Here is a 25402-nt window from a genome sequence, read left to right on the forward strand (position 1 = left end):
TGACATCACAAGGCATTTTCATCCATACAACTACAGCTCACTGAATATTTTCTCTTTTTTTGGATCATTTCCTGTAAACCGTAGAGATAGTTGTGCATTAAAATCCCAGTAGATCAGCAGTTTTTTAAATACTCAGACCAGCTTGTCTGGCATCAACAACTATGCCACGTTCAGTTACTTAAATCCCATTTCTTCCCCACTCTGATGCAGTGTGAACTTCAGCAAGTCGTCTTCACCACGTCTAGATATGCCTAAATGTATTGAGTTCCTGCCATGTGATTATTAGCAGTTTTTGTTACCAAGATTGAACATGCATACCTAATAAAAAGGCCGGTGAGTGTATGATTTGATAAGAAAAATACATTCACAGCAAATCATGAGTGGTTTATCTTATATATAGCCAGGAAATCACCATCAAATACAAGTAACAATGGCTTTGATGGTCATCATGTCATGAATTTAAAGTAAATTTGGAATTTAACAGAGAGAGTGCAACCTGCTAATTACTAACATACCAGGTTATGAAAATACGAAAACAGAAAGCTTACTACCAGGTCTGGAGTGGAATAACAAGTGTTTGCATTGAAGTCGATGGGAGGCGATTTTGCAATGAAGTAAATTGGATGTGATTTTGCATTGAAGTCAACAGCAGGCAGTGTGTGAACCCAGGAGCTAGAATGCAATTTCTAGTCGCCATGGAGCCCTGCCTTACTGTATTTATTGCAATATACACTGATCAAAAAATGAAAGGAATACTTTGAAAACAAATCAGATCTCAATGGGGAAAAATATCATGCTGGATATCTATACTGATATGGACTGGGTAAAGTGTTAGGAACATAAAGATGCCCCATCGTTTGATGGAAATGAAAATGATCAACCTACAGACAACTGAATTCAAAGACAACCCAAAAATCAAAGTGAAAAAATGATGCAGCAGTCCATTATGCTGAAATTTCATTTTAATTTCATTGCATAGCCCCCACGTGCTTGTATGCATGTCTAACAATGTCAGGGCATGCTCCTAATGAGATGATGGATGGTGTCCTGGGGTATTTCCTCCCAGATCTGGACCAGGGCATCACTGAGCTCCTGGACAGTCTGAGGTGCAACCTGATGGTGTTGGATGGACTGAAACATGATATCCCAGAGGTGTTCTGTTGGATTTAGGTCAGGCAAGCGTGGGGCCTATCAATGGTATCAATTCCTTCATCCTCCAGGAAATGTGTGCATACTCTCGCCACATGACGCTGGGATTGTCATGCACCAGGCCGAACCCAGGACCCATTGCACCAGCGTAGGGCCTGACATTGGGTCCAAGGATTTAATCCCCATACCTAATGGCAGTCAGGGTGCCATTGCGTAGCCTGTAAAGGTCTGTGCATCCCTCCATGGATATGCCTCCCCAGACCATCACTGACCCACTACCAAAACAGTCATGCTGAACGATGTTACAGTCAGCATAATGTTCTCCACGGCTTCTCCAGACCCTTTCATGTCTGTCACATGTGCTTAGGGTGAACCTGCTCTCATCTATGAAAAGCACAGGGCCCCAGTGACAGATCTGCCAATTCTGGTGTTCAATGGCAAATGCCAGTCGAGCTCTATGGTGCCGGGAAGTGAGCACAGGGCTCACTAGAGGACGTCGGCCCTCAGGCCACCCTCATGAAGTCTGCATCTTATTGTTTAGTCAGAGACATTCACACCAGTGGCCTGCTGGAGGTCATGTTGTAAGGGCTCTGGCAGTGCTCATCCTGTTCCTCCTTGCACAAAGGAGCAGATACCGGTCCTGCTGATGGGTTAAGGACCTTCTACGGCCCTGTCCAGCTCTCCTAGAGGAACTGACTGTCTCCTGGAATCTCCTCAATGCTCTTGAAACTGTGCTGGGAGACACAGCAAACCTACTGGCAATGGTAAGTATTGATGTGTCACTCTGGAGGAGTTGGACTGCCTGTGCAACCTCTGTAGGGTCCAGGTATCACCTCATGCTACCAGTAATGACTGACCCTACCAAAATGCAAAACTAGTGAAAAACAGTCAGAAAAGATGAGTAGGGAAAACAAAATGGCAGTGGCCTCTACCTGTAACACCATTCCTATTTTGGGGGTTGTCTCATTGTTGCCCATCTAGTGCACCTGTTGTTAATTTCATTAACACCAAAGCAGCTGAAAATGATTAACAACCCCTTCTGCTACTTAACTGACCAGATCAATATCTCAGGAATTTAATTAACTTGATGCTATACTCTGATTAAAAAGTGTTCCTTTAATTTTTTTGAGCAGTGTATATCAATATCACATGTAGTGCATTTTTATAACAATGAAAAATGTAAATTCAAAAAGAATCGGCTGATTATTCAAGAGACAAAGACTACCGCGCCACTCTCATCCAAATAAAACAATAGGATCCGAATCAATTTGGATCATTGGTTATGTCATTACGTTACTTCAGATGCTACATACATTAACAAAAGACCCAAACTATTGCATCATGTCATCTGAATGAAACAAATGCATATGAAGGAAGTTGTTTTCATTATAATTTATTTTGGATTCATTGAAATTCGTGATTCAGAGATTTGGAAACATCTGAATCTCCAAATAAGGAAAATTTTGTCTGAATTTCGACTCATAACAAAATGAATGGCACATATCTCATTCCTAGTTTCAAAGTGATGAGTTGGTAATTATGCCAGGGGCTAATGTATTGCTTGCGCAGTCTCCTACTGCACATACTAAAAGTTCTAAATAGTGATGGGCAAACTGGCCTTGGTTTGGCTAGTGGAAGGATTAGTTAATCCAGCCTGAAATTTGCAAACCCTGAACATTTTTTTTGTATTTGTCATGGTTTTGCAATGGGGTTGGAGTATTTATTAACAATTTCTTTTTTGTAAATTAGCAACAAAGGGCTTTATGTACCAATTTCTTTTATTTTTTTCATTAGGGGTGTCTAGATATCTGGGGACCCCATTAGTCTAAAGAAGTCTTCCAGACTGCAATAAGCCTCCCCCCACCACCACAGATATCCACATACGTACATTAGGCTGGGGATGAGAGGATGAGGTCCAGGTCCCCATGAACATGAACCTGGTAGGGTACCCTCCCCATGTTGAGGGCATGTGATTTGTATGGTTCAGGAAGGGAGGTGCACACTTACTGCCCCTCCCTTTTCTGGCCAGCCAGGCTTCATAAGTTATTTTTTATATTTTTAAATAGGGTAGTGCATGTCAAAAAGAGCAGACTTTTTAATTTCTGATTAAAGCAAATAGAGAACCAGCTTAATTTGAAAACACTGGCGTAGCATCACAATTAGAACCCTGCCCATGCTCCAGGGGCCTCGTGCAGCGCCCTGTCACATTCTGTTCTACACCAGGACAAAAGGGGCAGTAGAGCCACTGTATACAGGAACCAATCCACTCCATTTTCCATCTGCAGCCACTATAATCCTGCTTTTCCTCCCATCTCCTCCGCCACCATTCAGCAGCTGCCAGAGGAAAATGGAGAGGATTGCTTGTTTTCTGCTGCCTGGGCCCCCTGGTTGCTGTTTGCACTGTTGGCTTTCCCATCTCCTCTCCCGCCAGCTGTGGGAGATCTATTTACAATGGAGAGTGGGGAAGGGGCAGGTAAATATGTTATTTACAGGCCCCTTTCTTTCCTTAATGAGCGATCGGAACCGGTCACTCACTGTGTTTATTCATAACTGAAGCATAGTGAACTGTTTTCTATGCTTCAGTTTGTGAACGAACGAGAAACTGTGTACAGAACTATTCCTGTTCTTTCACTTTGTGCAACTGAGGCTATCAAAAATGTATTTATAAAAAACAAAAAAAAACTACTGACACCATCCACTGCTCTACTGATGCTGTCCTCTGCCCTATGGCCACCATCCACTGCTCTATAGATCCCTACTGACTGTCCACTTTCAAGCTCGTATCACATGTATGTGCTTTTACTGGCTGCGTTTGCTCAGACACAGAAAAACGCAGCTTGCAGGGAAGTCGCATGGTCATTTTGACTATGTTGTTTTACTGCAGTTCCGGCACCCACAAACGTTCTACATTTTTACATGTGGGGGGGGGGGGTGCCATTCAATCTAATGGCAGCCCCGTTTGTTTTCACTGCAGGTGGTTGCAGGTATGGGAATCACTGTGATTCCCGCACCCACAGAGGTGTGAGCCAAGCCTCAAGGAGGGCTAAGTTTTTACAGTGACATTTATTTGTATTTTTTTAATGTTTTCTTTACTACTTAGTTAGGCCTTGCTATTTAATTTCTTTAATCGCTTGCCCTCCTGAAGATTTACCCCCCTTCCTGACCAGGCCTCATTTTGCTATACAGTGCTGCACTATTTCAACTGGTAATTGCGCAGTCATGCAATGCTGTACCCAAACGAAATTTGTCGTTTTTTTCACACAAATAGAGCTTTCTTTCGGTGGTATTTGATCACCTGTGCGCTTTTTATTTTTCACATTATAAACAGAAAAAGACCGAGAATTTTGGAAAAAAAAACTATTTTCTAATTTGTCATAAAAAATATTCAAAAAACTAAAATTTTGTCATAAATTTTAGGAGAAAATGTATTCTGCTACGTTTTTGGCATTAAAAAAATCCAAATAAGTGTATATTGATTGCTCTGTGCGAAAGTTATAGTATCTACAAACTATGTTATAGATAATGGAATTTACACAGCTTTTACTTTCTGACTAGATAGAGAGAAAACAGGTGGCACACACACCTAGTGCATTATCCAAGGTTTATTGTAGGAGTGAAAGAATAATAAAAACATACTCACAGACGAAGCATGTATCTAAAAAGCATAGAAAAATGACAATGGCCACAACGGCAGGCAAGGTGTTCTGTCAGTGCGGTCAAATGACTGACGCGTTTCGGAGACAAACCCCTTTCCTCAGAGCTGATGACCAGCCTGTATGGAGGTCAAGTAGTAAATAACCAGGGCTAGATGCCTTGAGAGCAAAGCTCCACCTCCTCTACTTGTTATAAGATGTACATCCACCAAGAAACTCAGGGTTCTCAGAGAGTCTTCCAGGAGCTGCCAGTTGACAGAATCTTCCAGATCCAATTCCTTGGAATGGGGCACCCACGTTGCCCAAACTCTAAGGGCTTGGCAGACTAACAGCAGACAGCACTGGCTGCAGAGCTGCTCCCATCAGAAAGAAGGCCAAACCTCAATGCAATTAAGAATCCCAATGGAGATATGACCCCAAATACTTCTAATTGCAGCCAAAGGTGATTCTATAAAGAATTAACTCAGAGGTTAATCGTTAAGCAGACTACAAATGTATGCTTTGTTTAACTTACGAATGACATAAAAAAAATTGCAACTGCTAAGTTATTGTGCAAATCAAATGGAAGCAATCCTAAAAAAATCCATTTTAATTTCAGGCTCTAAAACTACAAAATGTGGAAAAAGGGGTTAAATATTTATAACAAATTCTGTATACTATGTTCTCCATAATACTATGCATTTCAATAGAGCTAAAATTTTATTGGGGTAAGACTGCAGTTTCCTGCAACTCATGGAAGTTGATTTACTAAAGAAGTTGAGAATGGTTACATAAATCTTCATACGATTTACTGTGTGAACATTCTTACTTCCTTTAGTAAATAAGCCTCATTCTGCGCAGTTTTACTAGAGATCACTTTTAAAAGAGTGTACTGTGAAATGGGTTACTATTTAAAACAATAAGCTCTACACTTATGTTGGCTATACACAGCTCAAATGTCAAGAGGATTCTTGTTGAATCTGTAGAGCCACCTGGCTGCACAAACATCAATCTGATAATTCTCAGCAGTTAAGTAACTGCAGCCAATCAGATGCAGTCACTGTTCGGGTATTCTGACAGAAGCAGGAGCAGTGACTGATAGAATACATCAGCCAGCAGGGATAATTCCTCCTTCCACACTGTTCAGTGTGGATGTGGGAATCTATTGATTGAGAGAAATCTTAACGTGTATGGCTATCTGTAAACTTTCTGCAGTCAAGGTGCTCTGTCTGCATTCTGTTCCTACACACTCAGTGCAAGCCCTTTTCCAATCTGGTTTTAACTTAACTGTGCTACATATAGACTGAAAGCGCAGGAAACGTTATTTTATTGACTGTGAATTCAAAAAACATACTGAGTTAATATAATGCTAATTTTAACATCAGTTAATCTTAACTTGCATTGCAAACAAACTGATCAAGTGACCCTGTCAGGTTTAAAAAAAAACAAAAAAACTTCAGATTAAGAGTTCCTGCAATAGCACAGTGTTTATACTCACCTCTTCAGCAACCTATGTATGTCTCTTATCCTACCTTCCCTCTTTTCCAGCACCACAGCCTCGGCAGGACTCCTTGGCAATCATCACTTACAGAAGCATTGAATGCCTTTTTCCCCCTCCATTTGTTGTGGGTTCCATCCTCCAACCTGTATGTCACTGCTGACTCCTGTACCGACATTGCGTCTAGAACTACAGTACACATCATAGGTATCAGATACTCGTAGAAGTGTAGAATGTCAGAGTCTTGCAGAGGCTGTAGCACTGGAAGGAAGATAGGAGACATAGGGAAACAGAGAGCAGTATAAACCCTCATCTATTGCAGGCACCTTGGATGCGGATTTTCTTAACCTTGTTTGATAGGACAAGTACTTTTAGAAGAGTTATCCTTTATGTAACCCACCCTACAAATCCCCACAAACTCTCTCCACTGCAGTTTATAAAAGTACTGGCCCCAACACTCCTCCAAGATGCAGGAGTGGTTAGGGTTAGACAAAGCATTATTCTTTAAGGTTATCCTTTTCAAGTACCGCTATGTGGGTTTGTTGCCACTCATTCTGTGTGGCTGTTCTCCCGGAGAACTAAGCCTTACTATGCACAATATTTCTTAAGATAGCAGAGGGGTGGATTTGGGGTAGAAGATCACACAGCTGCATGATCTGGTGTGTAAACATTTCCAGGATGAAAAAGCCCTGCACAGCTCGTTTGGGTCCCTTGTATCTATTTCTGATTGGATTTGCCATATCCTATGAAGGATATGGCAAAAAGAGAATGTATTTTTGAAAATGAAACGTGTACTATGTAAACTATTCATCAGAGAGTATACTTTCAAGAACATAATAAAGTACTAAATTATATGTATATACAAATTATGGTACTACATTATTTATATACACATTAGGGTACTACAATATGTATATACACATTTCTATGTACAGATAGCATTTTTAATCATCTGTTTGTGCTCTGCAAAATTGATGGCGAAAAAATTCTTATTTTGTTTCATTACAATACACATTCATCCTCGCAGTATGTACTAGCATAGGCATCCTTAAGTTACATGCTTCTTAAAGTTTATGACTATAAATGCTCATTAACCCTACCAAAGTTGCAGATCATAGTACTGTTACCACAGGAATTTAAATTAATGCTATGGAGGACTGCATGAATTATAGTACAAGCTTCAAATTACAGTAATATATCTCTCATGACTGTATAATATAAAAGTTATCATCTTGTATATTAAACCAGTACACATCTCTGGCCATAAATACAAAAACTTTACAAAATGGATTATTTAGGCATCTTAAAAATTCTGATGACAGTATAACTAAGCTGGACTGATTTTCTTTTTTTATGCATGCATTAGACTAAACCTAAAACATACCAAGAAAATGCTAACAAATACATTTGCTAACAAATCTTATTTTTTTAATTGTACTCTCTCTAGTTTTCAACCAGTCACTGACTTTGAAATCCTGCTTGAAAGCAAGATAAGAAAAAAAGGGTCAAACAAGAACCGCCCTATAGAAAGAATTAATCCTGCATGTAAAATATTTAGAGGCACAACTATAAATCCACCCTGTGATACGTTCTCTACACTCCACTAGATTTTTTGCATCTCTACAAAGAAGTACTTTTAGAGACAATTTAGGTATAACTTTATATTCATTATAAGGAAACAAAAGCACTTAGTGCAGTTTTTTTTTCCTTTCTCCAAGGCAATGCAATCCATCATTGCTAACAATTTAGTTATAATACAGTCTAATTACTATTGTACATTGTAAAGCAGTGTAAGAAATGTTAGCATTTGCTGCAATACCATGGGTAGAAGTGACCAGAACGTTCTTGATGTTCTAAACTTATCAAAAACATACAGGAAACGAAAGCAACTGCAAGAGTGGAAAAATAATCTAATTTTTGTACATTGAAAAAATTTTAAACAACCATGCTAAGACAAGACAAAGCTTGTAAAACAATTTGTTACAGTTAACAACAAGTTGGTTTTTGCTAGTTCATCTTTTCCTTAACATATTCAGATTAGAAAACATGGCGGTGACTTTCAAAGTCACTGGTTATCTATATACAGTGAAAAAATGCTAAATATGTGATGCTCAACCAGTCACTGGTTACAACTGCATCAACTGTGGTACTGCAAGCCAACCCTAAAACTGAATTCAAGGTATGGATACTTTTGCAAAGTTACATTGGTGCAGCCCATACATAGCCAGTCCCTGTGGAAGTGGATATTCGTAGTAGTAGTAGTAGTAGTACACGCCGTTACTAGTGATCGTCACTGTCTTCCAGATTTCATGCCAAGTGGCTGTCCTGCTGCATAGTAACCACAGGGGAATGGCTGCTCGGCATGGGTGCCATTCAGAGAACGCATTTTATTTTTCCCAAGTAACACCAGGCATTTTCTGATTGCATAAGGTAGAAATTGAGATCTCCCTCATATATGCAATCAGAGAATGCTAAGCTTTCCCTGTATGGTGCCTGTGTTGAGCAATCAACTCCCAGCGGTTACTACAGTGATTCTCTGCTTCCACAGGGATTGGTCAGAAATGGAACATGAACGCTTGCATTGCTCCAAGCTGGACTAATGTAGCTATTCAAAAATATCCATACCTGAAATTTAGCTTTAAGAACCTATTATTACTATCTTAAACCTTAAAGTTTTGCAAAAAGGGTGAAAGCAATGGAAATATTTGTGTTCTCAGCATCTTGCAATAGCGAAGAATTTGAAAAAAATAAAAGCATTATAGTTTCATTAAAATGTATGACTGTGCAGATATTAAATTTATATAGATACACGTGTAAAATAGGATATATACATTAGCTAACAGCACACAGGCACAAAATAAATCTTACACACACAAACTTAAAAAAAAATGTTCTGATGCAAACAATTCATCATAGTTTTAAAATACAAAATGTATTTCAAATAGTACATGATAATTCTACACAACATAAAATATTTTACAAGACCAACAAATCCCAAACACAAAGTAAGCTGTTTTTTAAATGTAGCTGTGTGTAGATGCAAAAAGAATGGCCACACAACTATCAAGTGCAACCAGGCTCTTAACAATGTGACCATTTTAAAAGTGATAAAAGCCCATGTTGCACAATTTCAATTTCCAAATTCAAGCACAGGGAGTGAAGAAAAGAAAAACAAAGCTATTTTCTCCTCATATATACATATGTGGAGCCAAATAATCCACAAATAGGTGCTGGTGATAGGGATTTGACATTTAAGAGGTACAGTACATAAAGAAACAATTGATGCCCACAGATCTTTGGTAATTTGTGGGCTGTCCAAATTACGCATTCCTCTATAGAAATGTAGGTATGCAATTGTTGCAAATTAATACAATGAAGATGCAATGAGGAGTGCTTGAAAGTCTTCCTCTTTAGACCCTTCAGTCCTTTACAACATGCCATTTGTACCTCAGTGTGCTTAGAAAGGACATCCCTTTCAAGGTTTGTTGGAGATTTTCTGAGTGCATGTGCTAACTTGAAATTGACTTGACGAGTGGCAGCTGGCTCGGCATGATAGTCCAATAAAAAAAAAAAAAATAGTGAATGAAATCCCCCTATGAAATCTGTCTGCACCAAAGGACAACAAATGGTTTTGACACATGGGGTTCAGTTGCTTATCAATTCCCATTTTTCACATCATCCAAACTTTCTACTCATGGAACAAAGCTAATGCAGTAAACAGGGTGGGTAGAGCAGGGCAGCTTCTGTTATAAGCCCCGAAAGTACAGTATATAGTTGTACTAATAGCAACTTCAGTGACAGGAGCCCAAATGCGTCATATATATATACAAGCTCTCCCTGCACGAACAGTGCTTAGCAAATATAAGAGGGATAAAGCAGAAAAGCAAATAAAATGTATGATTAAAAAAAAATTATATTCATAAGTTGTTCTTGATCTTGGAGACTGAAACGTGTCATTAACTCACTTGGGTTCAGAGGCAGGAGCTAGATGCATTCACAGTTTTAACGCAAAAGCACAGATGAATGAAATCCTTTAGTTGCTGTCAGGCAGTTTTGCGAAAAAGGAGAAATATAGAAAATAAAAAAAAATGTTTATCTGGTTACAGGAAAACCAGTTCTCATTGGGGACACAATCCTAAATACAACTGCCCCAATTAGTCAGATTTATGGCAATAAAGGTCTTTAAGTGCTTTCAGTTCTTCAATCAGTGTCTTGTTTTGGTTTTCGAGGACAGCTACTCTGTTCTCCAGGCATTTTACATATTCTTTCTTTTTCCGACGACACTCTCTTGCTGCTTCCCTGTAAGAACAAATATATTAGTTGGCAAAAAGATAACGGAGTAAAAAAATAAGTTGCTTTATATCTTACTAAACAAAATTACCACCTCAAATACATGAATTCGTTCAAATTCTAGAAACACCACATGAAATCAAATTTCACAGCCCTCACAGGTGAAGGGAGAAAAAAACCAAAAAAACAAATACTGTTTACATCTGAAAGGCTATAACCTTACTACTGAACAAATCTTGCGCAAAATAAACAAAATGTGTAATCTAAATTCTATGAACCCAAGCAACTATATAGAAAACTAATTAGAACAGGTACACTTTGCATACTTCCTTTCAATAGTTCTGTTTTAACAATAATATCCTGCATGTGGTTAAAGCTGACATTTTGACAAAATAACCCAAATTCATAAAGCTATAAAAGCAAAAAACAAGTGTTGAACTTACCTTTGCTGTTGATACTTCTGCTCTAGTATCCCTCAGTGGTCCTATGACCAAATGCCTATTCTTTTGTTTGTGTAGTCTCTGCTATGAAGGTGACAGTGTGGGTCAGCTAAAACTAAATTGTGAACCTCTACATCATCAGAAATTACATGACCTAAGCACTTGCTCATGTGACCAGTTGTTGAGGGATCTCCGAACACAAGTTTCTGATTTTTGTTAAAGTAGACCTAAAGGCATTTTTTCCCCCATTTTGGATAGATTGAGGGAGGTTTTGAATAGAGTAAGGGAGTTTATTTTGCCATCTTTTTCCCCATCGAGCAATTTCCCTTCACTTCCTGTCCCATAGCCAAAACAGGAAGTGGAAATCCCTTTAGATTGTACGCCCCTTGAGGGTTAGGGCCTGATGTGAATGTACAATATATATATATGTAAAGCGCTGCGTAAATTGACGGCGCTATATAAGTACCTGAAATAAATAAATAAAGTAAGGAAATCCCTGGTTTTCATCAGAACTAGTGTCCCAACTGGAAGGTTCTCTCTCCCTGTCCTAACTTTTGCTGGGGACAGTCCAAAAGTTGGGACTTTTTTACTTTCACCGATAATGGTAAACATGACAAATGGAGAGGATGAATCTCCCTAATGGGGGAAAAGATAGCAATAAAAACCTAATAGGCATTCTAATCCCTCTCCACGCTACCCAAAACTTAAAAAGAAAAGTTTTGCCTTTAGCTATACTTCAAATTTCATAAAATTAATAAAGAAATAAGAAAAGGTGGTATGGGGTGATAGTTTACTTTTAATATAGCAAATTTACTTTTTTGAAAAAAAATTTTTTATAATTCTATGTATTATGCTCACTAATATATTGAGATAATGCCTGCAAAATGCATTGTGGTGCCATTCATTCTGACTCGCACCCCAACACATCTTGCAGACGGGCATGCATAGCGCCGTGCTGCCAAAAACAGTATGTACATCTTTTTTGGTGTGTTAGGCAAGACATTTGAGGGAATGAACTACCTTAATGCAAGTTAACGCAAAACATAAGCTTTAAGGAATGCACCACAATGGTATAATTGGGCCCTATTAGGGATTAGCTAAGAAATGAATCAGTTATTTGGAGATATACAGGGGTTAGACAAAAAATGGAAACACTACATGATTTGCGGATGTGAAAGTGATGCCATGTTTCACGTTGAATGCAGAAGTGATGCAACACTCTTATGCTTCCACCGTGTGATGAGACACCTAGCTAACAGGTGGTCATACACTTTGTGGGCTGCTAGTAATATTTAGTTGTGCCAGAGCTTACAGAGATTGAAAAACGGGCAAATTGTTGATGCCTGCTTAGCTGGTGCCTCCTTAACAGGAGTTACCTATATTCCATGTCACATACAGTATCAAAGGTTATGACGGCATGTACAGTTTCCTGCAAAAACGTCATCAGATAAACATAAGCACAGTCGACTTGGTCAACTGGCCAAAAGAGACAAAAAGGACACTGTACAGGATTGTGACCTGGAATAAGAAGACTGTTGTAAAATTGACTGTAGACCAAAATCTCAATCCAATTTACCTAACATCACTTCTGCTTCAAACGCGAAACATGTCACTAACACCTGCAAATCATGTAGTGTTTCCATTTCTTGTCTAACCTCTGTACATGTGCTATGTACGTACATGGACATTTTGACAAATACTATATGTGGTCCTTCCTATAATAAAAAGGTTCTTTGCAAATATCAAAACACAATGTACTAAAACACTGATTGCAGTGTATTTTTGAAGCAGTCAGCTGAAACAAAGTAATAAAAGAAGTAATTATATATATATATATATGTTTATTTTAAAAAGCGATAAATAAAAGCAATTATTTTGCTACAAGCCATCTAGAATTTAAATGTTCTAAGGAAAGATGTATTTACCTGTTCTTCATAAGCCTCACTTCTCTTTTACGTGCTGCCTCTTCAGCGGGTTGGGCAGGGAGTGCTGGAGAGGATGCCATAACAACTCCTGGTGCAATTGTGCTGGTTGGTGCTGTGCGAATCTGGTAAGTTTGTACATCTCCCGAGGCAGCTAGGACCAAGAAAGTTCAAAATTCTGTAAATGTGCATACCACCTCTTATTTTAAATGTAAGACACAAAAATAATTACTGTAAAGACATTTTCAAAATTAAAATCTTAAAATACTTGGCGCATCCATAAGTTTGTATGGAAAGTTTTTTTCTGTGTTTTTTTTGTTTTTTTTAAAAAGAAAACACAAGACAAGATAACCAAACCCAAGACTAGCCTTTCACTCGACTTTTCTTGAGCATATCTTTCACAATATAGGCCCCCTAATTATGTTTTTTTTTTTTCTTTTACAATGCTGCACCCTGCCTGTGACATTTCCCACAGTACAGTTGTGTGAATGAAGGCCATTGGAATCCATGGAAAACACTGTGCATGCATTTTTGACACATTAAAAATGCACTGGACTTTAGCTGGTGTGCACCAGCCCTGAAAGTTGTCCATACAGATGTGCAGTAAAACTTGTTAGGCTGGTAGCTTACAGAGCTGTAATGACTACCAGAAAATGTAATCAAAAGGAAAAAAATTTTTATTGAGCATATGGGAGAATACGAATTACCAAAAAAAAAAAGGAACAGAATGTGGTACTACCCTCTGCCACTTGGTCTAGATAAGGTCTGTTGCACACAGGAGTAAAAACATACTGAGTACTTTATGGAGCTGAAATGAGATGCATTGTTGTCTATGGGAGTAAATACAGCATTAAGTACAGATGCGTAAAACAAAATGTGCAATTCAATTTGTAGATTAAAAACTTTTTTTTTTGGGACAAAGTACTCAAAGAAAAGGTTTCTCATGTCAGGCAACACCAAAAACTAAACTTTTTGGCTTTAAAGCGGAGTTTCACCCAAAAGGGGAAGTTCTGCTTTAATGTTTTGTCCCCTGCTCAGATGAATGCTTCACCAACGACAAGCTCTTGCTTATTTCACCTACATCCAGACAGCCCCGTATTTACAAAGCAATACTATACCACTATTTACTTGCCAGCAAGGCTTGGACATTCTGGGACTCAGATGAATGCTTCACCAACGACAATACTCTGTTATACACCCTCTTGCAGTATAAAGATACATTTACTAAAAATTGCTCATTTGTGAAATGGAAACAGGAATTAAATGTAACATTTATGGATGCCAAGTGGACAAGTGCCATACAACACAATTTTAGTTACACTAAATGTGTTAATTTTTGGGAACTTTCTAAAATAAAATACACCACAGATGGCATATAACCCATTCTTGAACAACTAAAGTTTCCCCAGCAAGCAATAATCTATGTTCGCAGGTGATATCATAGTTCCATATACTGTGAAGCTACCCACATATAAAGTTATTAGAATATGGTATTTAACCTCCGTTCTGATATCACAGGTTGCATCACGAGGCCCAACAGGACTCTGGCTTTCCTCAGCATAGTTTCCCTCCAGAGTTCAGACCTGTGATTATGCACATACTGTTCATAGCCAGATTGCTTATTCTCAGGAAATGGAGAGGCAATATAGTCCCCAATGTTTCAGAGGTAATACAGCAGCTACACTCAATTTTGATATATGAAAAACAGATTACTTACCAAATGGGTAGGAAAAACCACCTGCATGCGACATATGGACAGCTTGAGATAGTCACACTGCGGGAAAAGACCGTGTCCACTAAATATTCAAAACTTATTTTATTTGCCTTATATGTCCATGCCAGTTCTATTTTGGCTAGTTATTTATACTACCTGTATAATGCCGTTTGTCTTCTTTTGTTCGTTATCTACCCTTAAGTTTCAACATTCTTTAACCCTATAGTCCGGGTCGGCAATCCGTGGACCGCAATCTACCAGTTGATCGCGGCCAGGTAACTCCTAAATAGGTCCTGGGCTTGCCGACCTGCTCTCAAGCCAGGTTCACACATGTGCGGCCGTGCAGGCTGGGATTTGCGCAGGAACGAGAGCCCATTCATTTGAATAGACTTCCGTGCCCTGGGACACACAGGGAAGAAGTCCCTGTACTTCTTCGGAAATCCTGGCCCACATGGGAACCGAGGTTCCCAGCATGGTTGCGATATCCAGTAAGGGTGGCGTGCCAATAGAATTAATGGCATTCACCCACGGGTCCCACATTCCTGTGTGGGTGGTGCGGCTGCGGGTATTTGTGCGGGTCCTGCAGTGGCACCACCCACACAGATGTGAATGAAGACTCACTGATGATGAAGGCGGCGGCCAGCTGCAGAACGAGAGAGGCAGGGCAGGAGGAAGCAGGCAGCCATGGAGGCATCAGCCTGCCACATAAGCCAATTCCACCTCTCATTCCTGGTAGTAGGATCCACAGCAGCTGGCAATGAGGTTGAGGTAGAGGTTGAGGTCAGTGGGCATAAGAAGGCACAGTAAAAGCTATGTGGGAACAAAAGCATCTATATAGGCACAATAGCATAAATATGCTATTGTGCCCATATAGATACACAAGAACAGCTATATGAGCTAAAGGGGGTAGGAATTGGGGATGGTAAAACAGTAGCTCAACCGCAGCCCAACCTCATGTGTAAACAAGCCATAAGTGTGCCGCCACCAAATGCAACTATGGGCTAGTTTACAAGTGCAACAGGCATTGCTGCTCCTCTGAAAAGCGATCTAAGCATTTTTGACAGGTGGCGAAGAGGCTGATTTAAACCTATAACTGCCGTGCAATGCACGCAATTGCAATTTGGTAGTATAACCATTGAAGGTTTAAACCAGGCAGAGAAGAGGTAACATAAAACCCTCTCACCACCTGTTAAACATCTCTGAAAAGCAATCTGCACAAGGATCACTTTTCCGAGGAGCCTGCCCCATGTTCCTGTGCAATTCATTGTGATGCTATTTTGCAGCCCATTCATTTTAAGAGGCTGCAAATTGCATCAGACGACACAAAAATTAGTGCATGCACTACTTTTCAAAACTGCAGTGTGCCAAATCGCATGATACTGCAGTACCATGCAATCTCGTGCCCACAAACACAATGAGTTTGCAATCTACATTTGGGGTTAATAATCCATATACCCTATATTGCCAAAGTGTTGGGATGCCTACCTTTACATGCACATGAACTTTAATGGCATCCCAGTCTTAGTCCATATATTTAATAATGGCCTGGCCCACCCTTTGCAGCTATAACAGCTTTAACTCTTCTGGGAAGGCTGTCCACAAGGTTTAGGAGTGTCTCTATGGGAATGTTTCACCATTCTTCCAAAAGTGCATTTGTGAGGTCAGACACTGATGTCAGACAAGAAGGCCTGGCTCACAGTCTCCACTCTAATTCATCCGAAAGGTGTTCTATCAGATTGAGGTCAGGACAGGCCAGTCAATTTTCTCCACCCCAAACTCGTTCATCCATGTCTTTATGGACCTTGCTTTGTACACTGGTGCGCAGTCAAGGTGGAACAGAAGGGGGCCATCCCCAAACTGTTCCCACAAAGTTGGGAGCATGAAACTGATCAAAATGTCTTGGTATGCTGACGCACTAAGAGTTCCCTTCACTGGAACTAAGGGGCCAAGCCAAATCCCTGAAAAACAACCACACACCATAAAATGAAGCGCCCGACACAACAAAGGTGGAGCCATTTGGAAAGTTGTTACCAGTGTGCTGAATTTCCGTGAGGATTCAGTGAGTGGAAGGGGGCCCTCGAGTGTGAATCGCTTCATCTCTGAGAGCCCCATTGTGAGCCTGATGACTCAGTCACCACAGACCAGACCTGGATGACAACGCATATATCATATACATATATGCCCTTATATGTACTTCTGGTCAGTACATTATTGTACCAGATTTTCGCATCATGAGACACGGAGCACTATTTTTTGATGAACTCTACCACTCAGTGTTTGAACTCACTGCTAATATTACTTCAGTTGGTTTATCTATAATGGACTCAGACATCGCTACTTTGACGTAATCACCATTGCACCATTCAAGCACTACCATTAGTGCCCACTTTGAGCATTTTTATTTATTATTGCTGAGCGCTGCATAACCATTTACATACAACCCAACACCATAACCCTCCCTCCACCAAACTTTACACTTGGCACAATGCAGTCAGACAAGTACCGTTCTCCTGGAAACAACCAAACCCAGACACGGCCAGATTGACAGGGAGAGAAGCGCGATTCGTCACTCCAGAGAAAGCGTCTCCACTGCTTTAGAGTGCAGTGGCAGCGTGCTTTATACCACTGAATCTGACGCTTCGCATTGCACTTGGTGATGTAAGGCTTGGATGCAGCTGCTCGGCCACTGAAACCCATTCCATGAAGCTCTCTACGTACTGTTGTGCTAATCTGAAGGCCACATGAACTTTGGAGGTCTTTAGCTATTGTCTCTGCAGACAGTTGGTGACGTCTGCGCTCAGCATGCACTGTCATTTTATGTGGCCTACCACTAACAGTTAACCATGCAATACTTAGTAGCAAGGAATTTTCACAGATGGACTTATTGCACAGGTGACAACCTATCACAGTACCACGCTTGAATTCACTGAGCTCCTGAGAGCGACTCATTCTTTCAAAAATGTCTGTAGAAGCAGTCTGCATGCCTAGATGCTTGATTTTATATACCTGTGGCCATAGAGGTGAATCCAATGATTTGGACGGGTGTCCCAATTCTTTTGGCAATATAGTGTACTTATTTTACCCACTCTATATACAGCTACGTTTGTCATGAAAGATAACATCTATGCACTTTTTATTTTGCTAGCACTGTACTTTGGTTACTACATATTCAACGAGATTCACCAACTATACTGTACGGGTCTATCTGTATTCCAAGTTGGAAAGTTAAACAAAATTTTTATGCTAATAATAATAAAAATAGCAAAAAAAAAAAGTTTGCAGTTAAAAATGAAAATTGTTTGCGTCTATGTAGAATACCAAAACATTTAATATTATGCAATTTTGGAATTGCTAAAGGTCTGATTAGAAACAGACAAATCTAGACATTCAGCAATTCTCTGTAACTGTGCAGCTGAATGTAACTGCTCACAGGCGCTTCCTGGTATCGTTGTCAGTGTCTGGGCAAGTAGGCCAGGCCGGTCCACATGGTACCCTGCCAAGCCCCAACAATGATGCCATGTGTTTTCTCATGAATGAAGACGTCACTTTCAGTCTGTGGAATGCAGGTGCGTCTTGGACATATTGTATAACGCTCTGTAGCTTGTATATAAAAAGCCAAACCTTCATGTAAGAGCTTTTAACAGTTTTTATTCAAACTTAAAAAGTGGTATCACACTACTGGAGGATTATTCTTGGTGTGTTCTTTCTATGTAACCCATATGGTGGTCTGTGGAGGAGAGTGTGGCAGTTGGGTACACCCTGAAGGAAGAGAGAGGAGTGTTGGAGGAGAGATCCTGAAATGCTTTTAGACCTACTTACTACACTAAGGAGTTATGGATTGCTGGTGAGTGTGGTGTTCAAGGGGGAGCAGAAAAAAACCCCTGGCACTGGAACAGAATATAGCACTACTGTGCCTTGAAAAAGTATTCATACCCGTTGAAATTTTCCACATTTTGTCATGTTACAACCAAAACGTAAATTTTATGTGATAGACCAACACAAAGTGGCACATAATTTTGAAGTGGAAGGAAAATGATAAATGGTTTTCAAATTTTTTAACAATAAATATCTGAAGTGTGTCGTGCATGTTTTCAGCCCTCCTTTTCTCTGATACCCCTAACTAAAATCTAGTGGAACCAATTGCCTTTAAAAGTCACCTAATTAGTAAATAGTGTCTGCATGTGTAATTTAATCTCAGTATAAAAACAGCTGCTCTGTGAAGCCCTCAGAGGTTTGCTAGAGAACAATAGTGAACAAAGCATCATGAAGGCCAAGGAACACACCAGAAAGGTCAGGAATAAAGTTGTGGAGAAGTGTAAAGCAGAATTTGGTTATAAAAAAAAAATCCCAAACTTTGAACATCTAACGGAGCACTGTTCAATCCATCATTCGGGGGAAAAAAAAAAGAAGGAGTATGGCACAACTGCCATCCTACCAAGACATGACAGTCCACTGAAAGGCTGAGCAAGGAGAACATTAAATCAGAGGAAAAGCCAAGAGGCACATGGCAACTCTGCAGGAGCTGCAGAGATCCACAGCTCAGGTGGGAGAATCTGTCCACAGGACAACTATTAGTCGTGCATTCCACAAATCTGGCCTTTATGGAAGAGTGGCAAGAAGAAAGCTATCGTTGAAAGAAAGCCATAAAAAGGCTTGTTTGCCGTTTGGGAGAAGCCATGTGGGGACACAGCAAACATGTGGAAGAAGGTACTCTGGTCAGATGAGACCAAAACCGAACTTTTTGGCCTAAAAGCAAAATGCTATGTGTGGCGGGAAACTAACACTGCATATCACCCCGAACACACTATCCCCACCGTGAAACATGGTGGTATCAGCATTATGTTGTGGGGATGCTTTTCTTCAGCAGGGACAGGGAAGCTGGTCAGAGTTAATGGGAAGATGGATGAAGCCACATACAAAGCAATCTTAAAAGAAAATGTGTTGTAGTCTGCAAGACTTGAGACTGGGGCGGAGGCTCACCTTCCAGCAGGACAACAACCCTAGACATACAGCCAGAGCTACAATGTAATGGTTTAGATCAGGGGTAGCAAACTCCATTTCATTGCAGGCCGTATCAACATTATGGTTGCCGTCAAAGGGCCGGTTGTATCTGTAAGACTACATGTCCAGAACACCCCACCCCCCATTAAATCAAATTTCAAGAATCCCACACCCTCCTTAACATCAACGTGCACCCCCATTGGGGGAAGAGCTGGAAAGCAGAAAGTGCAGGGTCTGGAGGAGGGCCAGAGGAGTGGAGTCAGTTACCAGAGTATGCTGAAGGCTGAGACCAGGGAAGGCAGAGATGAGGGAGTGCTGCAGCTGCACTGAGTGGTGCAGGATTTGGCAGAGTAGTTCTATTCTCCTCTCTGCTGCTGAGTGCTGAGACATAGTGGGGGCAGAGACAAGGCAGTACCTGCAGGACAGGTGAAAGGGCAACATGAAATGACCTAGAGGGCTGGATTCGGCCCGTGGGCCTTGTGTTTGACACCTGCGGTTTAGATCAAAGCATATTCATGTGTTAGAATGGCCTAGTCAAAGTCCAGACCTAAATCCAATTGAGAATCTGTGGCAAGACATGAAAATTGCTGTTCACAGACGCTCTCCATCCAATCTGACAGAGCTTGAGCTATTTTGCAAAAAAGAAGCAGTAAAAATGTCCCTCTCTAGATGTGCAAAGCTGGTAGAGACATCCCCAAAAAGACTTGCAGCTGTAATTGCAGCGAAAGGTGGTTCTACAATGCATGCCACACTTTTCACGTATACATTTGTCAAAAATGTTGAAGACCATTTATCATTTTCCTGCCACTTCCCAATTATGTGCCACTTTGTTTTGGTCTATCTAATAAAATCCCAATAAAATACATTTACATTTTTGGTTCTAACATGACAAATTGTGTAAAATTTCAAGGGGTATGAATACTTTTTCAAGGCACTGTATTTCAGTTGCACTTTGGTCTTATCAAGAAAATATCACAAGAGACACGGCAGCACTTTATTGAACTTTTTTTGCACATGGAATTGTATATATGATTTATGGACATTATCAAAATATTTTAACACTTGAAAAGGTTTTTGCACATGCAATGGATATACACTGCTCAAAAAAATTAAAGGAACACTATAGAATCAAGTCAATTACACTCCTGGGATATTGATCTGGTCAGTTAAGTAGCAGAGGGGGTTGTTAATCAGTTTCATCTGCTTTGGTGTTAATGAAATTAACAACAGGTGCACAAAATGGGCAATAATGAGACGACCCACAAAACAGGAATGGTTTTACAGGTGGAGGCTACATTTGTTTCCCTACCCATCTTTTTTGACTGTTCTTCACTAGTTTTTCATTTAGGGTCAGTGTCACTACTGGTAGCATTAGATGATACCTGGACCCTACAGAGGTTGCACAGGCAATTCAACTCCTCCAGGATGGCACATCAATACGTGCCATTACCAGAAGGTTTGCTCTGTCTCCCAGCACAGTCTCAAGAGCACGGAGGAAATTCCAGGAGACAGGCAGTTACTCTAGGAGAGCTGGACAGGACCGCAGAAAGTCCTTAACCCATCAGCAGGACCAGTATCTGCTCCTTTTTGCAAGGATGAACAGGATGAGCACTGCCAGAGCCCTACAAAATGGCCTCCTACAGGCCACTGGTGTGAATGTCTCTGACCAAACAATCAGAAACAGACTTCATGAGAGTGGCCTGAGGGCCAAACGTCCTCTAGTGGGTCCTGTGCTCACTGCCCAATACCATAGAGCTCGACTGGCAGTGTCCATTTAACACCAGAATTGGCAGGTCCACCACTGGCTCCCTGTATTTTTCACAGATGAGAGCAGGTTCACCCTGAGCACAGATGTGGAGAACGTTATGCTGCCTGTAACATCGTTCAGCATGACCATTTTGGTGGTGGATCAGTGATGGTCTGGAGAGGCATATCCATGGAGAGACACTTAGACCGCTACAGGCTTGACAATGGCTCCCTGATTGCCATTAGGTATCGGGATGAAATCCCATTGTAAAAACCTACGCTGGTGCACTGGGTTCCTCCTGGTGCATGACAATGCCCGGCTTCATGTGACGAGAGTATCCAGGCAGTTCCTAGAGGATGGAGGATTGATACCATTGAATGGCCCCCATGCTTGCCTGACCTAAATCCAATAGAAAACCTCTGGGATGTCATGTTTCGGATAATCCGACGACGCCAGGTTGCAGCTTAGACTGTCCAGGAACTCAGTGATGCCCTGGTCCAGATCTGGGAGGAAATACCCCACGACACAATCTGTCATCTCATTTGGGCCATGCCCGGACGTTGTCAGACATGCATACAAGCATGTAGGGGCTATACAAACTACTGAGTACCATTTTGAGTTGCTGCAATGAAATTTCAGCAAAATGGACTAGCCTGCTGCATAATTTTTTCACTTTGATTTTCGGGTTGTCTTTGAATTCAGTCCTCTGTAGGTTGATAATATTCATTTCTATCAAGCGATGGGGCATCCTTACGTTCCTAACACATTACCCAGTCCATATCAGCATAGATAGCTGGCATGATATTTTCCCCATTGAGATCTGATGTGATTTCATAGTGTTCCTTTAATTTTTTTGAGCAGTGTATATGCAATAGGTTTTTATTTACTTTGTTTTAGCACATGAATTTAATGTGATTGTTTATTTAAATAGGATTGAATATTCACTAAGCAGTGGTTAAATTGTTAGCAAAGAAGCAGATGTATTGTAGCCAGGGGCGTATTTGCTGCGAGGTAAACAAGGTGTTTGCCTAGGGCGGCACTTTTCAAGGGGGCGGCGCGGCAGAACTTCCATGGGAAAGGGACAGGGGCTGCTGTGTCTTACCTGTCTCCACGACTCTGTGTCCCACTTCAATCTGGTCCACGAAGCACTGCTGGAGGAGGAGTAGAGAGGTTGTCCAGTCCTGGGTCTTCATCTCCCTGGATCTTGGAACGCGATGTGGGTGGGATGACATGCTGATCCTCTCATCTGGGCACACCCCCAGGATCACTGGGCAGCCTATGACAGGCTGTCCCTCCCTCTCCAAGCTCAGCCTCCTCGCTGGTGATTGGCCACCAGATCTATAGCTCAGGGAAAGCACACAGGCAGCCAATCACCGGCAAGGAGGCGGAGCTTGGAGAGGAGCTGAGCAGTGCGAAGATTGAAGAAGCTGATCGGAGTGAGGGACCAGCCGGAGCCAGTGAAGAGAAGGAGAGTGGCCGGAGAAGGAAGACAGCTGATCGGTAAGGTAAGTGTCCGTGCAGCCGGGATATGGGCAGAGCAGATGGTGCTGCTACAGACAGGTATGCTTGGCTGTGGATGGGGAGAGGGAGTGAGCCCAGTCTGGAGCAGGGGTCAGCAATGTAAACATCATTGGTGTCAGTGGGAGTAATAGTGCCCCATCATTAGTGTCAGTGTGGGAGGAATAGTGCCCCATCACTGGTGTCACTGACACCAATGATGGGGCACAATTCCTCCCTCCACTGACACCAATGATGGGGCACAATTCCTCCTTCCACTGACCAATGATGGGGCACAATTCCTCCTTCCACTGACACCAATGATGGGGCACTATTCCTCCTTCCACTGACACCAAAAAAACGGACACTACAAACTGTTAAAGAGTACAGTGCAGCCAGATCAAACAGCAGAGGCTGAACAACCACCTGGCAATAACCAGGGCAGAGATGTATGCAAGTGGCTCTGTGCAAGAGAGAAAGCAAATGCTAGGTGGCCCAAGAACTTGACCCTCATTGGAGAAAATGGGCGTGTACAAGGAAGGAACAACTTGATGCCTGAAGATGGAAGCCCTATAAGAGACAAACACCCAGATGGTGCAAGCCAATAGAGGAAACCCACAGGGACATAGGGATAGGTCTAAGGAGAAAGTGTTGAGTGGCCACATACAAGATGGCTGAACCTGACCCCCTAAAGCAGTTATGGTGAACCTTTTGGAGCTTGAGTGCCCAAACTGCGACCCAAAACCCACTTATTTATCGCAAAGTGCCAACACTGCAATTAAACCTGAATATTGAGGTTTTAGTTTACAAAAAACAATTCGTACATTAACATCTATTGTTTTAAAAGAAAAAAAAACACAATAACAGAGCTTTCAATGATACAAACAGCTTTTTATTGAAAAGTTTGCATGTGGTGTGCTTTTGCACAATTTGCTGACCACCAGCACAGAGGGGCAATGGTCCACTGACCACCAGTACCGAGAGGCAATGGTCCTAATGCTGCAGAGTTAAATGTCAGGGAGACAGCACAACATAGCATAAAAACTCACATCCAGTGCAGCAAATCAGCATTCTTGTTTGTAGCAGCTAGTTGCTGTAGTAGATCCACTGCAGACTTGACGGCACGCTGAAAGCTCCAACAAGTGGCTAGGGAAGTAGTCGCGGCTCGTGACATTATCAGCCGACACCGCGACTGTACATGCGTGGGACCCGATGCTTGGCTGCAGGGCAGTAGTGGGGCAACTTGGCTCGTGCGCCCGCTGCGGCACGCATGCCAGATTCGCCACCACGGCCCTAAAGGGAGCAGAAAAAAGGAAGAGTCATGCTGTTGAGCTTGTCTATAGGACAAGGACCTTGGTAGGGAATTGAATTTCCAGAAAGGGAATAAGAAAGAAAACACAGAAGGAGGAGATCAGCTTTCAGGCTACCCTGATCCCCAAGTGGTAGAAATAGAAAGGAGGAGTCCATTATTACAAAGAACCCAGGGAATAAGGGGGTGAAAAACCCTTATGATTAAAAGGATGGTGTGGGTTAAGAGGTCTGAAAGTGTCCCAGCAGGCAATAAGGAAAGACCCTCATTAATAATAATAACAAAGAATGCTAGGGATAAAAGAGAGAGGGAAATTACCTACTAGACAAGTGATGGCCAAGTTATGTTCCTGCAGCTGTTAGGAACTGCATTTACCATGAGGCATTGCAAGACTGACAGTTACAATCATAACTCCCAGACGCATGATGGGAGTTGTAGATCTGCAACAGTTGGAGGGACACAGGTTGTTCACCCCTGTACTCTACCTATCAGAAACCCTGTGATATGCTGTAGTAGAAGACAGCCCCATAAGTGGTTTCCTATCAGCTATCATGGGAATTCTCACTAATAGATTGTAAGCTCGAAAGAGCAGGGCCCTTGATCCCCTCATGTTTTGCATTGTATTGGTATTGTTCTGTCACATGTTCTGTCTCCCTTTGTAATGTACAGCGCTGAGCGAACTATTGGCGCTTTATAAATACTGTAGAATAATAATAATTAGGACTTCAGAGTGGGAGGGAAGTGACCTGCATGGGTGAAATTTGGAGGGGGGAGGAGGGGTTTAAGGTGTCAAACTGAAAAAGATTAGGATGATCTTAACCATAAATCATATCTAAGAATCCCTCAGCAAAGCTAGTAAGCAGTCAAAAGCTGCAGAGAAGTTGGGCATATGGTAGAAAAATGCCAAAGCCTCTACTTAGCACAGGTGGAGGGAAATCAATCACCTAAGGAGGCCTAAGGAACAGGGGAATAACGGATATCCACAGCCATGAAAGGGGAGGGAAGGGTGCAGCTGAACTCAAAGCTGAACCTTAATGGCTGAAGATCAGGGAAGAACATTCCATGGCAGTGCTGAGTAGCAGGGGCTCCAGGTAGTGGAAATACATCCCAAAGTAGAGGGGAGTGATTTAAAAAAAAAAAAAAAGCTAAGAGTAATAGACAATATCAAAAATGTCCAAAGGAAAACCAGTTGGCAAAAAAAGG

General features: G+C 41.4%; 1 protein-coding gene across 4 annotated transcripts in view; it reads right to left on the minus strand.

Moving 5' to 3' along the window:
- Window positions 1–8169: 8169 nt before the first annotated feature.
- The window catches only part of CREB1 (cAMP responsive element binding protein 1), a 121357-nt gene continuing 104124 nt past the window's right edge, over window positions 8170–25402 (minus strand). For all 4 annotated transcript variants that reach the window (XM_089671174.1, XM_089671191.1, XM_089671182.1 and 1 more), the window contains 2 exons: window positions 12935–13085; window positions 8170–10578 (listed from right to left, as the gene is read on the minus strand). In XM_089671174.1, coding sequence (XP_089527300.1) covers window positions 10434–10578; window positions 12935–13085 — 296 coding nt within the window. In that variant the 3' untranslated portion in view covers window positions 8170–10433. The remainder of the gene's footprint in view (window positions 10579–12934; window positions 13086–25402) is intronic.

Source organism: Staurois parvus, unplaced genomic scaffold (assembly GCF_062004578.1).
Source record: "Staurois parvus isolate SC_StPar_1 unplaced genomic scaffold, SC_StPar_1.0 ptg000011l, whole genome shotgun sequence".
NCBI classification, from domain to species: Eukaryota; Metazoa; Chordata; class Amphibia; order Anura; family Ranidae; genus Staurois; species Staurois parvus.